The following is a 16,668-nucleotide window of genomic DNA, read 5'->3' as shown; positions in this document are numbered from 1 at the left end:
GACCCCATCCTACCAGCTTGATAGGACTGTAAAGCTCTACGTCTTGACAGACTGACAAAGAGATATTTTATTTTTGTTTAATTGTCACTTTAACAATAAAATAGATTTGTTTCTTTAAAGATCATTAATTCACTTTGTGAATTTATTATAACACAAGTTCCCATGACCGGATCATGAATATAATAAGTCATCATGCGATAAGTTTTTCTCAGGAACACACTTTGTAAATTGAATCCTGATAATTATATAAAGACCTTATGCCCCAGTCTAGAGATAGTCACCCATCTGTGATACAAGAGTAGATGATGGATTCCAGTCCCCATAAGCTCTATCATGTACATGGCTTTGATACCAGACAATTTCTGGAGCATTACTTTTCAGATAAATCTGACATGGTCTTTGGAGATGACACCTTGAAATTTGTCATTGAAAATCTTAGACGAGTTTTCTCAGGTGGTATGTATCATGATTTTATTACTCCTAAGATACATTGACGTGAATATTGTTATAGTTGTAAGCAACTGAATACAAATTTGGGGTGTGTGAGATCAGAGAGGGTGAATATATTGCCCCAGTCTTAGCAACTGGAAAATCACAAGGAGCAGAGCGAAGCCCGAGTCATTGTATATGATGAAGAATATCGGGTGTCAAGATTTAGTAGAGTCATTGTTTTCTCTTCTTTAACCTTGAGAACCCCGGAAAACTTTTTGGCGGATTATGAAGGGCATCTCAGAAATTCTAATTGTGGGTGCAATTACCTAAATCTGCTGTTATCTGACTTGTGGTTTACCAGTTTGAGCTGTCGTCATTTTCTAATCTCTTCCAACTTATTTTTTTAGAAACTAGAACCTGATCTCTAGAATCTACAGATCTATGCTCAATGACAGATATCCATACTTAAAAAAAAATTCACCAAAAAGAATTTTCTGCTCAGGACACCGAAATAACAGAAATAATAATATTTTTTCATCGTACTCATATTTAGAGGATGTTGTTATGTTAGGATGGAGATATCACTTTCTGTGTCACATCCGACTGAACATGAATGACAGCTCGGCAGACTTGTTGTTTAGAAGATTCTACACAGGGTTAGGTCCAATCACAAGAAGTCAAATACTATTAGAATCGGGTAGATCAAGAAAATGTTTTGGAAAGAAAGCTAACAGAAGTCGCACCTGTGTATAATAGCTAGTAAAGGGTCTAGAAATCAGAGACCATAGGTGTCCTAAGCGAAGCTGTAGATCTTGAAACTAAAAAGAAAAACAAATTAAAGCTCATAAATCCTTAAAAACTTGATTTAATTTTAGCAAAATTGTTTTCATGACAATATTGTCCACTCCTAGGACTTCTGAGCCTGCACGTATGGTTTTGTTGAAGACTCATACCTACAGCTTAGTTTTAGGAATATGCAGTTCAGCCAGGTGGGCCTATCATCTTTTTTCTTCAATTACATTATACAGGACATACTACACAAGGGCCCCCATGTTTGCTTTATTTTTCTACTTTTAGTATTTCATTCTACATTTGGATACATGAGTTGCAGTCATTACAAGTAAACAGCTGCACCCCTGGTTATTGAAGACACATAGGGTGACCTATATAGTACCACATGACACCTTTCCTTTAAAATATAATAAAGATTTTTGGATTGTTCTAGTTATGACCCCATGAGCCTCCCTTCTCCTTTTCTTTCCTCTTACCACAGGACCTCAGATGATTGCAGTCTTCACCTTCTAAAAAACATTGATGTCATCAACCTATAGAACATTTGAAGATTATTTAATCTCTTTTTCAGATTTTTGGTATTGGAAACCCAATATTTACATAGTTTGCTAGAAGTGATACAGACATATGTCCTTGTGTATCCACAAAATCTATGAGGGTTTAATATATTAGATGTTTAAATAGTCAAAATGTTTTTCTGCAGGTCATATTAAGGGAGATACCTTGGTTGACCTCAGTTTTGGATCCGCTGTTCATCATCTATATTCAGCCTGTGAGTGTTTCCAAAACATCATAGTGCTGAAAGTCAGTAACAGATGCATCATGGAACTGAAGAGATGGGTGGACGACCGTACGGGAGCATTTTATTGGGGCCATACATCAGCACTTCATCAAGAGAAAGAAGAAAACAGGTGACGTATTTGTCCAAATATCAAGAGAAAAACCACTGTCATTGTGATTGTTGCGTCTTACATAACAAATATAAGGGGAGATGGGGCAAAGATCCAGAAAAATGTTAAAACTTAAGTCAAAAGTAAAAAAAATGTATTAACCACTCAGTTCAATATTATTATCCATAGGGGTCGGTATTGTACATGTTGATCCTGGAAAACACAGTATAAACCTGACACTTGGTGCAAACGTATTGGATGATATCAAGCTTTACCTCTAGTATTACAAGTTAATAGTCCAGTGCCAAGTACTGAGCCACCATGTTGATGTTGACTGTGGGACAATCACTTTCCTTTTTTTTTTTTTTTTCAGTGATCAGTTTTAGGACCAGGAAGCAAAACTAAATTTTAGCTATTTAACATGTTGTGAAATACGACCTGGAGAAAGAGAATATGACAGACCGGCTGGTTTTACCACCAGCTGATTGTGTCATCAGTGCTTGGCTTCTGGATGTTGTCAGCAAAGATTAAGATGATTACATCAGATATCTGAGGAAGTTCTCTAGGTTGCTAAATCCTGGAGAATGCCTCATAATATTTGGGGTTTTACATACAACATATTTCACAGTCGGAAAATACAAGTTTCATGTTTTCACATATGACGATGATTTTGTCAGGAAAGTTCTAGTTGGAGAAGACTTTATGATTGATTACTGTAAGGTCAAGGAGAGAAGGACTGTCATTGACCTTATTGACTTTAAGGTCGTCATATCGATTGCAGCTCACAAGGAGAAGTAGGTTGAATAGTAGGTTGTTTACCATTAGTTCATATGTTAAGCTAAAAAAAAAGATCCAACAGTCAAAAAGAAGTTTCCTTAGTAAGTAAAGAATAGCAAAAAAATAAATGTTCGGTTCTTTTTGGGACTTTGCCTTCGACTGGTCCTAGATAATTTTGCCGAGACTGAGTCTCATCATTTATGACATCATGGGAGTCTGAAATCTTGGAATCAGTTGCTTTCTCGTTGTTGTTCTGTTTTGTATCTGCTTTATATAAATAGTGTAATAAAGTGAATTATAGAGCATTTAACTGTTTGTGTCCTCGACTTGGGGGTGGAGGATTTCTGAACTACAGAATTTACAGACCTACAAGCTTTAAGACAAAACATTATAATAATACACAAGTGTTTTGCTCTATGATCTCATTTACTTGAATTTTTTAGAGAATTCTGTTAATTTGCTTTATTAGAGTTTAGTGCACAATATAATTGTCTAAAAATATTTTTTCATTAAAATTATCACCTATCTTGTAAATAGATGATAATTTATGATTCTGGGAAAACCCATTTAAGTTGCTTTGTAGCTGTAAAGAATCACTGGAATAATGATAGAGCTTTATAAAATATAACTTTTACTTCATATTGTTTAAAATAATGTGCAAAACATACACACAGGACAAATTTAAAGGCTAAAAATGTGCTCTCTTTTGTGAGAGAAAACTGACATTCTGTACGTTTTGTGCAGAGTAAATGCAAAGCTCCAAATATTACTGCATAAAGGAGGAGGTTTTTTCAAAGGTATATTTTGGGGTAATCCACCCCCCTACCCATTCTATAGTGTGTCCAAGTCCATCTTGATCCTGTAGCTGGGGACTGGGAAACCTCCTATTTTCCTTTTATATGTGTCCAGGCAGATAATGCTGTTCTCCCGACGCGTTTCCTTGTGGCCAAGATTCTTCAGGGGAGTTTAGGCCAATTAGCCTCTATGGTCAGAGGCTTTGGAGCAAGAAAAAAGATAAATCCTATGCAGTGGCAAAGAAAGTTAAGTGCATCTGTTCCCACGATGCTGGGATAAACGCCTGTCACGGCGTGTAAACTCCCCTGAAGAATCTTGGCCACAAGGAAACGCGTCGGGAGAACAGCATTATCTGCCTGGACACATATAAAAGGAAAATAGGAGGTTTCCCAGTCCCCAGCTACAGGATCAAGATGGACTTGGACACACTATAGAATGGGTAGGGGGGTGGATTACCCCAAAATATACCTTTGAAAAAACCTCCTCCTTTATGCAGTAATATTTGGAGCTTTGCATTTACTCTGCACAAAACGTACAGAATGTCAGTTTTCTCTCACAAAAGAGAGCACATTTTTAGCCTTTAAATTTGTCCTGTGTGTATGTTTTGCACATTATTTTAAACAATATGAAGTAAAAGTTATATTTTATAAAGCTCTATCATTATTCCAGTGATTCTTTACTAATTCTAAATAGAGTATTTATGCTATAAAAAACCTTTGGTGGAAGGAATAAAAATACCACCTGACATCTATTTGTAGCTGTAAAAAAGGAAAATGCACCTGCAAAATCTATAAAGATATGATAATAAATTATCTGAGCTGATTGGACAGTGTCACAGCGATGTTACACGCCCCCTTGCCAATTACACTCCCTATTGACAGTTCAGGTGGTTAATTAAATATCGGGCGCCAAATATAACGGCAACAATATCTAAAAAATGGAGGAGGATAGGGTAATATTTTAAAGTGCACCAGGGTTTGTACAGCCCTGCCTATTATATGCTGCACATGTATGGCCAGGAGAAAGGTTCTCTTTAAGCACAGAACGTTGGACCGATTTAATTTAAAGAAAACAAAATGGTTTAAGAGTGGACATTTACCTTAAAAGCGGGGTATTGGAGGCTTCCATTGCTGGCAGATCAAGAGGCCAGTATTAGGCCTCCGGTTGCCATTGCAGCCACCGGCAACCCTGCAATCACTTGCTGGGATACCGGTGGCTAAAAACCCCTCACATGCTGCGATCTCTATTGAACGCAGCATCTGAGGGGTTAATCGGCTGGATCGGAGGCTATCTCCGGTCCTGGCTGTTACATCAGGATGCCAGCTGTAACATACAGCTGGCACCCGGCGGTGATGGTGCAGGCTCAGCTCCTGAGCCCGCACTACTACCGTAAAGTAATAGTACTGCACTTTGCGGGAAGCCCTGCCCAACAGCTCCGTATATATACGGCGGATGTTGGGGAGAGCTTAAACAGAATATGATATTACTCTGAATGTCTTATAAATCAATTGGTCATTTGTTGTTATATCTGTTTGTTTTTGGAATCTTTCCTTGGACTAATAATAGTGCCGGGAACTAGTGTGATCATCTGATACATCATGGGGTATTATGGGTCTTCTGGCTATTTGCATTATAATAACATTGTGATCAAGATAAACATATAACATATAACTGTGGGCTTTCCTTGAGGAGATCATTGTTACTTGCCTGCTCCTTATCATAGATATTAAGAATCTTCATTTATGAACCTTTGATTCCTCTTGAGTCAAGACACAGAAAGTTAAAATGAATAGACAAAAAAATATTAGCTATTTTATACAATGGAATTTGGAGGTTGAAAAAAGGTATAAGGCCCGATGCACAATACACACGAACGACAATGCACAATGCACACGAACCCGGCCTAAGGAAAATATTTAATATGCCACACCAATTTTTTACATGTCCGGCCCTCCTTACAAGGCTTTCCTCACCCATTCAGTGCTATAAATGTGCCTTGTATCCCCTTATTTATAAAATATAGTGCAGAGAAAACATGAAGCTGTTGCCTAAAGCAGCCAATTAGATCACTGCTGTACTTTTGCAAGGCAGTGGTAAATCAAATTTAAATGTTGCTATGGGCAACTGCTGAACCATAAACAAGCTCAGCACATATATACAGCACCAAAACCAAGCTCAGTAAATATATACAGCACCAGAACAAAGTTCAGTACATATATACAACACCAGAACAAAGCTCTGTACATATGTGCAGCACCAGAACAAAGATCAGTACATATATAAAACCCCAGAACCAAGCTCAGTACACATATACAGCACCAGAACCATGCTCACTACATATCTTCAGCACCAGCGCAAATACAGCTCAGTACAGATATTATTTGCAAAGTAAGCTTAACTTATACCATATTTTTTTATTGTTGAGAAATACAGCTCCCAGCATGGGCTGAACAATGGTAAGGATTTGCTGTACCCCCTGAAGGTAGCGTCACACACTTCCCCCTGAAGCTAGTGTCACACATTGTGCCCCCTGAACATACAGCACCACACACATACAGTGCCCCTGAAGATAGAGCCTGACTCTGTGCCACCTAAAAGTAAAGTGCCATAGACTGTGTTCACTGAAGATAAAGCATCATACACACAGTGCCCCATGAAGATAGTGCTACACACTGTGCCACCTGCAAATAGATCCATACAGTTAGTGCCCCCTGAAAATAAAGCACCACATACACCACATACACAGTGCCCACTAAAGAAGATGCACCACACTAACAGCGACCCTGAAAAAAGTAAAACAAACCACCTTCACTTGCTGTCATACAGCGATTTAGGCCTGGGCTCTTTTAGTCAAGTGGAACGATGAAGGAACAACGTTGGGTCCTAAGCTAGATGACGTTAGGACCTGCTTGGGATCCCTCTACTCCCTGTTTTTCCCAAAAAGCTGGTATTTTAAAAAACCGGGGGGTAACCCAACCCTGTAGGTAAGGCTTTAAATTTTGTTTATCTAGATTTTTCAAAAGCATTTGATGCAGTTCCACCTAAAAGGTTTGTACATAACATAAGAATGCTGGGACGGATGAAAAATGTTTGTACTTAGGTTCATATCTGGGAAGGGCAGTAACAAAGGATAGTTATTTATGAACTATACTAAGATTTAGTCACGGTTACTTATCCATAACTACCAACTATCCAGTTTTTCATGGGATTGTCCCACGAAACAGAACTCAAATTTAGAAGTGTTCATGCAAATGAGCCAAAAATGAGCATTTCTGGAAGGTTTTGATGGCATTTCTGGCAGATCGTGAGTGGAGCTTAAAATGTTCCACAAATTCAAATGTTTGGAGGAATGTTATTGACGTATCACAGGGGTCAGTATTAGGCTATGTTCACACTGAGTATTTTGCAGGCAGAATTTCTGCCTCAAAATTCCGTTTGGAAGTTTGAGGCAGATTTTCCTCAACGCCCGAAGATAGGGCATGTTGCTTCTTTCTCCCGCGAGACTGTTTTACCGCCCGCGGGAGAAAACCGCCCCCGCCGCCCATTGAAATCGGCGGAAGGCATTTTCGGGCCGTTTTTGACAAGCTTTTTGGCGCGGTTTCCGCGTCAAAAAACACGTCAAAATACTCAGTGTGAACATAGCCTTAAGCTACATTCACTCAACAGTGAACGACGGACGTTATCAGAACAGTAAAGTTCCATTGGTGTATTCACATGGCCGGGGACTATGCTCCTAGAAGAAGCCCCTGACGTCACAGTCCATGTATGGACAGTGAATTCCGAGACTCCTACTGGAGCAGAATCCCTGCCCAGAGCGTGGCCGATGGGTAGTGAAGTGTATATTAGAAGGATGAGACTCACTAGTCTATATGGTGAAATTGTTCACTGTTCACAGAATGGAGTCCTGTTACTCTTAGTAGATTTCAGAAGATTTCCTTCTCTTAAGGCTGTTTCTTACTGCGAGCTTTACTATGGCCTGATGTTCTAGGCAGCCTGTCTCTGGATCCTAGATAGATGGACCCAGGTACCACTCTAATCCTCTTCCGCTCCAACTGACTCCAACTGCAACTGACTCTAACTGCCACTGCAACTCCTTCTTTTACTGACCCAGGACCTAGGACCCTCTATGTCCTAGTCTCCTTTCACTTTCTGAAAACTTCTTAGTTTAAGCCACTCCTGCATAGGCTGTAACACAGTGCAGTGTAACTTCACATTTGTTATTTTAAAGTGACAGTACCTAAAAGTGCAAACAATTTCATAAAATACATTTATAACACATTATCTCACAAGTAATGTCTTGGGGGACATTACATATATAGCTTGATTCTGGTGCTGTATTTATGCACTGAGATCGGTTCTGGTGCTGTATTTATGTACTGAGCTCAGGGCCTATAACCTGATTTGTATATGCAAGGGTGACAAATGAAAAGCTGCATTTAACACCCGAGATGGTCACTATGAGTATCTTGTCATGCCCTTTAGACTGTGTAATGCTCAAGCAGTGTTTTATTTGTGAAGGATATCTTCCATGATCTTCTGTATGTCTGTGTGATGATATATCTGGACGACATCTTTATCTACTTACCCGATCTAACGATGCATCGGAAAGCATGTATGCCAAGTATTGTTGCGGCTTAGAGGGAATAAATTATACACAAAACTATTTGATAAGATGTCCTTTCCCTTCCTGGGCTATATTGTCTCCGATTGTGGTCTTCAAATGGATCCGGAAAAGGTGAAGTCCATCTTGGAGTGGCCACACCCTCAGGCTCCCCGAGCTATACAGAGATTTCTTGGATTCGCTAATTTTTATCGTCAGTTCATCCCAAATTTCTCGTCCCTTACTGCTCCCATCTAAATTCTTACTAGAAATGGAGTGAACGCTAAAGACTGGACCCCTGAGGAAGAGTCAATATTCTCCGACCTGAAGAGTGCCTTCACGTCTGCCTCTGTTCTTCATCATCCCGATGTTACTCAACAGTTTTCCGTGGAGATTGATGCCTCTTCCTTTACTTCTGGAGCACTCCTGTTTCAAAAGAATTCTAAGGATCAGGAAGTATCTTGCGGATTCCTCTCCAAATTCATCTCTCCTGCTGAGCGCAACTGCTCTATTGGGGATCGAAAATTGCTCTCTGTCAAGTTGGCCTTGGAAGAATGGAGGCATCTGCTATAGAGGTCTACTCACCCCATCGTTATCTACACCGGTCACTGTTCTTCGCCAGATTTCGATTTCTTCTTCACTTCCGCACATTAAGGCTGATGCACTGTCTCGGTCATTCGAAACTCACGACTCAAAAACCTCAACACATTACTGATCCTTCTAGGATTATTTCTGTAAATGCTATGCAGATCAAGGACATTCCTCCTGGAATTATTGTCCGTCCTGCTGACAAGAAAATAATTCTCCGCTGGGGGCATAATTCCAAACTCAGGACTTTATTGCTCATCATTATTGGTGGCCCTCGCTACCTAGAGATGTCTTGGACTTTGTTTCCTCCTGTTCTAATTGTGCCCTAAACAAGTCCTCTCATTCTAAACCTGCTGGTCTGCTCTAACCTTTACCGGTGCCTGATGCTCCCTGGCAACACATTGCTATGGACTTTATCACTGACCTTCCCCTTCTGCCGGATGTACTACGATCTGGGTAGTAGTGGATCTTTTCCCCAAGATGGCACATATTGTTCCTTAACGGATCTTCCCTCAGCTCCTCATCTGGTAGATATGTTCATTTAACACATCTTTTGTCTACATGGACTACCTCTTCATATTGTTTCTGACCGGGGTGTACAGTTCACGTCTAAAATCTGGAGAGCCGTGTGCAATTTTTTGGATGTGAAGCTGTACTTTTCTTCTGCCTATCACCCCCAGCTTAACGGTCAAGTGGAAAGGTTCAATCAAATACTAGAGAATTATCACTGTCATTATGTCTCTGTCTAGAGCCGGCCTAAGGCGTGTGCGAACTGTGCTATTGCACAGGGCGCATAAATCTAGCAGGTGGAAGTGGGCGCTGCGCTGACTCCCTTCCCCTGCTTGTTTTAGAAGTGCCCAGGCCCGGCGACTCAGCAGCTGCCTTTGCGCCCAGGCGCTTCTTCTCTCAGTTGCGCCGCTACCATTGTAGCAGCCATAACGGCTGCTAGCGGCGACATCAGGAATTATGGTGCTCGTGGCCGCCCTTCGGGACAGGCCCCCCATAGCTGGCGCCGCCGCTAGAGGTAGCAACGTATCTCCCTGATCTGCTATCTACTAATGCCACAGTAGCTCCCTGAAGAAGTGGAATTCCCCTGTGGCCGGGACAGTGATATCAGGTGCATATATGGACAGTGACACCAGGTACAACTCCTGAAGCGGAATACCTGTCCACAGCGTTGCCGACATGGTGGCCGGTGATTCGGCTCCAAGAGAGTCCCCTGATGTGACTGTCCATAAATGGACAGAGACGTCAGGGGCTTTTCCTGTAGTGGAATTCATGTCACATTGTCCGCAATGCTGTGGATGGGGATTCCTCTTAAGGAGTTGCCCCTGATGTCACTGTTCATATATATGTGACACTACCTACAAGGGGGCTGTGTGGCACTACCTACAAAGGGGCTGTGTGGCACTACTTACAAGGGGCTGTGTGGCACTACTTACAAGGGGACTGTGTGGCAATACCTACAAGGGGGCTGTGTGGCACTAACTACAAGGGGGATGTGTGGCACTACCTAGAATGGGGCTGTGTTGCACTACATACAACTGGGCTGTGTGGCACTACCAACAAGGGGGCTGTGTGGCTCTACCTACAAGGGTGCTGTGTGGCACAACCTACAATGGGGGCTATGTGCCACTACTTACAATGGGCAGATAATATTGAACACTATAGCATAGCAGGGAAGTATCTCCCTGCTCTGCTATGTACTAGCGCCACTGTAGCTCCCTGTGGCCAGGAATTCTGCTCTTGGGCAGAGCGCTTTATCTCTCTCTGCGTTGCCGACGCTGTGACCGGGAATTCCACTCCATGAGAAGCCCCTAACGTCTCTGTCCATTTATGGACTGTGACATCAGGGGACTCTTTTGGAGCCGAATCACCGGCCACCGCGTCAGCAATGCTGTGGACAGGTATTCTGCTTCAGGAGTTGCCCCTGATGTCACTGTCCATATATGTGTGGCACTACCTACAAGGGGGCTGTGTGGCACTACCTAGAAAGGGGCGGTCTGTCACTACCTACAAAGGGGCTGTGTGGCACTACTTACAAGGGGACTGTGTGGCAATACCTACAAGGAGGCGGTGTGGCACTACTTACACTGTGGGCTGTGTCGCACTACCTACAAGGGGGCTGTGTGACACTAACTACAAGGGGGATGTGTGGCACTACCTACAGGGGGTGTGAGGCACTACCTACAAGGGGGCTGTGTGGCACTACCTACAAGGGGCCTTTGTGCAATACCTAAAAGGGGGCTATGTGGCACTACCTACAATTGGGCTGTGTGGCACTACCTACAATGGGCTGTGTGGCACTATCTATAGGGGCTGTGTGGCACTATCCACAGGGGCATCTGTGAGTGGTGGGCTGATGTTAATTTTAGTGATAGTGGCGGGCTGTATGGCACTGTCTACAAGGAGGAGGGGCGCATTATACTGTGTGGAAGCCACTCAGTGGACATTATACTGTTTAGGGACACTACATGGGGAAATATACTGTGTGTGGCACTTAGGGGGCCTAATATTGTGTGGGCACAATTAGAGAACAAAACACTGTGTCCTTGAAGGCGTTATGATATATTTTAAAATATTATTATTATACTGTATGGGGGCACTAAAGGGGCATTATACTGTGTGGGGGCACTATATAGGGCATTATACTGTGGGGGCATTATACTTCTTTATGGGGCATTTTTGTAATGATGGGGTGGGGCGCCAAAAGATGATTTTGCACTTGGCACCATCTAGCCTAAGGTCAGCCCTGTCTCTGTCCAAACTGACAATTGGGTACAGCTTCTCCCTTGGGTGGAATTCTCTTACAATAACCATACTAGCGAGTCTACTGCTTCCTCTCCATTCTTAATTGCATGCAGTCAGCACCCATTAGTTCCTCTACCAGTGCCAACTATGCCTCAAGTGCCTGCAGCCAATTCTTCTTCCGGGTCTTTTCTTCACATATGCCAGCAAATCAAGTCCGCGATTCTTCTGGCAGTAGATCGCTTAAAAGCATATGCCGATAAGAAGAGAAGGGTTCCTCGTCAGTTTCTCCCAGTGTAAAGGTCTGGCTCTCTTCAAGGAACATTCATCTGACAATCCCTTCCCACAAATTCGCTCCCAGGTTCCTCGTTCCCTTCAAAGTGATACAACAAGCTGTCCTATAAGCTTCGGCTGCCTCCTACTCTCAAAATCCCCAACTCGTTCCATGTGTCCCTCTTAAACCCTGTGGTCTGAACCACTACAGCAAATCTCCTGGTTTTACAGTTTTTCCCAGCTGTTCTTCTGATGTCTTCGATGTGAAGTAAATCCTGAACTACACGACTACACGAGGGTAGGAGGAAAGACTTCCTATCTATTAAACTTGAAAGGGTTTGGTCCTGAGGAGGGGTCTTGGGAGCCAGAAGGGAACATCAATGCCCCAGCCCTAATCAAGGAGTTCCTCTTACGCTCTGGACCACAGAAGAGGGGGCATAAGGTGGGGTACTGCTGTGCCTGCGGTCGCTGACTGCCGCCATGTCCTACTTACCGGCAGCCGCGACCGCAGGACACTTTCTTCATGCCAGTGTCTCTTTCCCCAGAGACGCTGGCACAAACAGCTGCAGCTCCCCTCTGAGTCTTGTAGGGTGCGCACACATTCACACTCCCGGCCTAAAAGTGCCAGCCCACGCACCTGTGCAAAGTTCCGCAGTCAATCCCTTTGTACCCTGAACTTTAAAAAGTGTTCTGCCCTTTCTCTCCTTACCTGAGCATTGTTGTGTCTGCCCATGTTAGTCTTTGCAAATGGTCCCTTAGTTGTATTCTGTATCCAGTGTTCCCATTTCCTGTATCCAATACTTGTGTTTGTCCCAGAGTGTTATCTAGTGTCAGAGTCGAAAGTGTCATCTGTGCCAAGTGTCATCTGTGCCAAATGTCATCTGTGCCAAGTGTGTGCTATGCCATGTGTTGCTACGCCACGTGTCTGCTACGCATAGTGTCTGCCACGCCGAGTACGCTTGTCCTAGAGACAGTTATTGACTTTTGTTTGGCCAGCTGCTACTCCGCTATGGCGAAGCGGCCTAGTGAATCCACATATCCCATAGCCGTGACAAATTCCAGTCCACATAAGGTCTATCATGTACATGGTTTTGATTCCAGACAATTTCTGAAGCATTACTATTTGGATAAACCTGACATGGCCTTTGGAGAAGACACCTTGAAATTTTTCATTAAACATTTTAGACAAGTTTCTGCAGTGGCTATGTATCTTGATTTTATTACACCTAAGATACATTGACGTGTATATTGTTATATTTTTAACTGGTTTTAGACTATTGTTAACAACTAAAACAACTGAATACAAATTAGTTTTTTGGGGTGTGAGAGATAAGTGGGGGTGAAAATACTGCCCCAGTCTTAGCAACTGGAAAATCACAGCGAGAAGAGCAGAGCAAAGCCCTAGTCATTATATATGATGAAGAATATAGGTTGTCAGGGTATAGTAGAGTCATTGTTTTCCCTTCTCTAACCTCGTGGACCCTGGATAATATTTTGGCGGATTATGAAGGGCATCTCAAAAAATTCTAATTGTGGGTGCAATTACCTAAATTTGCTGTTATCTGACAATTTGTGGTTTACCAGTTTGAGCCACTGTTATTTCTAATTTCTTCCTACTGTTTTAATTTTTTTTTTATAGAAATTATAATCTGATCACTAGATTCTGCAGTTTTATGTTTAATGACAGATATCCATACTTAAAAAAAAAGTGCACCAACAATAATTTACTGCTCAGCATACCACAAACCGCAGAAATAATATTTTTTTATCATACTTATATCTAGAGGATGTCACTTTCCTTGCGACATCAGACTGAACATGAATGACAGCTCAGCAGACTTGTTGATTAGGAGATTCTACACAGGGTCAGGTCCAGTCACATCACAAGAACTCAAATAAAAAAGGGAAATACATTCAGCATAGGCTAGATCAAGAAAAAATTGTGGGGAAAAAGCTAATGGGGGTGCACATATGTAGTATAGTCAGTAAAGTCAAAAGTAAAAAATTGTATTACCCACTTAGTTCAATATACTTATCTATAGGGGGAGATGTTATACAAATGAAATCTAGAAAGACACAGTATAAGCCTGACACTTGGTGCAACAGTCTTGGATGATTTCAAGCTTTACCTCTAGTATTGCAAGTCAATAGTCCAGTGCTAAGTCCTGAGCCACCATGTTGATGTTGACTGTGGAAACATCACTTTTCTTTTCTTTTTATTTTCCAGTGATCAGTGTCAGGACCAGGAAGCAAAACTGAGATCAGCCATTCAACATGTTGTGAAATGTGACGTGGAGAAAGAGAATATGACAGAGCCGCTGGTCTTACCACCAGCCGATTGTGTCATTAGTGCTTGTGTCCTGGATCTTATCAGCAAAGATCAAGATGATTACATCAGATATCTGAGGAAGTTCTGTGGGTTGCTGAATCCTGGAGGACACCTTATAATATTTGTGGTTTTAGGTGCAACATATTTCACAGTCGGGAAAGACAAGTTCCATGTTTTCACATATGATGAGGATTTTGTCAGGAAAGTTCTAGTTGGAGAAGGTTTTATCATTGATTACTGTAAGGCCCAGGAGAGAACGGCTGTCAGTGACCTTACTGACTATAAGGCCGTCATGTGTATTGTAGCTCACAAGGAGAAGTAGGTTGAAAATTACAAAGTCTTCATGTCATTACTTTATATGTTAAGCTTAAAAGAATATCTAATAGCCAAATAGAAGCTTCCTTAGTGCAGTATAGAATAGCATAAAAATTATTGTTTGGTTCTTTTTGGGACTTTACCTTGGATTGGTCCTAGATAATATTGCTGACACCGAGTCTGAAATCTTGGGATCAGTTGCTTTCTCACTGTTGTTCTGTTTCGTATCTGCTTTATATAAATAGTGTAATAAAGCGAAGCATAGAGCATTTAACTGTTTGTGTCCTTGACAGGGGGGGGCTTCCTGCTCTATAGATTTTACATATAATTTATGAATAGAAACTTACAACCTTTAAAACAAAACAATATAATAATCCATAAGGGTTTTGCTCTATGATCTCATTTACTTATATAATTTTTAGAGAATCCTGTTAATTTTCTTAATTAGAGTCAGTGGTGTAGCTAAAGGCTCATGGGCCCTGGTGCAAAAATTCAGCTTGGGCCCCCCTACACCTCCTCAACACCACCAGCGCACGCCTATGCCAAGCCACCTTGCCCAACAGTCCCCATGGATGCCTCCACAGTATAATGCTCCCACACAGTATAATGCTCACCATATCTGCCCGCACATAGAATAATGCCCAGTAGCTGTCCCACACACAGTATAATGCCCCTCATAGCTTCCCCCACACAATATAATGCCCCCATAGCTGCCCCACACAGTATAATGCCCCCATAGCTTCCCCCACACAGTATAATGCCCCCATAGCTGCTCCACACATAGTATAATGCCCCATACCTGCCCCCACACAGTATAATGCCACCTATAGGCTGCCCCACACAGTATAATGCTCCCAGAGCAGCCCCCACACAGTCTAATGCCCCCGATTGCTGACCACCACAGTGTAATGCCCCCATAGCTGCCCCACAGTATAATGCCACCACACAGTATAATGCCTCCCATATCTGCCCCATACAGTATAAAGCTCTCCATAGCTGCCCCACAAAATATGATGCACCCATAGCTGCCCCACACAGTATAAAACCCCCTTAGCTGCCCACAAAGTATAATGCCCCCGCAGCTGCCCCCACAGTTTATTGCCACCCATAGCTGCCCCATGCAGTATAATGCACCCGATACAATATAATGCCCCCATACAGTATAATGCCCCCCATAGCTGCCCCATACAATATAAATCCCACTACAGTACAATACCCCCCATAGCTGCCCCATACAGTATAATGTCCCAATACAGTATAATGCCCCCCATAGTTGCCCTATATAGCATAATGTCCCCCATACAGTATAATGCCCCCATAGTTTCCCCATACAGTATAATGCCCCCCATAGTTGCCCCATATAGAATAATGTCCCCCATACAGTATAATTCCCCCCATAGTTGCCCCATACAGTATAATGCCCCCGTACAGTATAATGCTCCCTCAGCAGCTACCATATCAGTTCCCTCCCATATCCAGTATAATGCCCCCATATGTGCCTTTTAGAAAAATAATAACATAATTACTTACCTTGCCCATTCCCATGATGGGTGGAGGAGATCCTTCTCCTCCTCTGCACTGTGCTGTGAATGACTCGGCGCTTACAGTCGCAATGACGTCACTACATCGCGCCTGCCTGTGCCGAGCCGCTCATGGCACAGTGAATGCTGGAGGACGCAGATACAGTTGGAAGTGGGTCCAGCGCGGTTAGCGCTGTGTGTCCAACGGGGGCCCTGTGGTCGCGACCGTTGTGACCCCTGTAGCTCCGCCACTGATTAGAGTCTAGTGCACAATATAATTGTCTAAATAGAATTTTTCAGAAAATTATCACCTATCCTGTAAATAGATAATGACTTATATTGTAGAAGAATGATCGAGCCACTCACCGAAGCTGGCAAAACAGTTTCTTTATTACAAAAAGATCTCGGTCAGGATGTGGCAATTCCACATCCTGACCGAGATCTTTTTGTAATAAAGAAACTGTTTTGCCAGCTTCGGTGAGTGCCTCGATCATTCTTCTACAATATATTTAGCTGGTTGTGCTACACTTTCGATGAGAAACTCCGTGGCAATTTACCTGCATTTATCCAAATAGAAAGAGAGCCATTCTTCTATACTCCCATTCCGAT

The 16,668-nt window shown here is 42.4% G+C and overlaps 1 protein-coding gene across 1 annotated transcript; it reads left to right on the top strand.

Annotated features, from left to right (window-relative positions):
• Positions 1 to 305: 305 nt before the first annotated feature.
• Positions 306 to 14,546, top strand: LOC142662365 (nicotinamide N-methyltransferase-like). The gene is made up of 3 exons (XM_075840592.1): positions 306 to 456; positions 1,928 to 2,135; positions 14,123 to 14,546. The coding sequence occupies exons 1-3, from the start codon at positions 306 to 308 to the stop codon at positions 14,544 to 14,546; spliced, it is 783 nt and encodes a 260-aa protein (XP_075696707.1).
• The last annotated feature ends 2,122 nt before the right edge of the window (positions 14,547 to 16,668 follow it).

The sequence above is a fragment of the Rhinoderma darwinii genome, chromosome 10 (assembly GCF_050947455.1).
Source record: "Rhinoderma darwinii isolate aRhiDar2 chromosome 10, aRhiDar2.hap1, whole genome shotgun sequence".
Classification (NCBI taxonomy): Eukaryota; Metazoa; Chordata; class Amphibia; order Anura; family Rhinodermatidae; genus Rhinoderma; species Rhinoderma darwinii.
The sequence above is the reverse complement of the archived record's forward strand: the minus strand, read 5'-3'. Positions and strand labels throughout refer to the sequence as shown.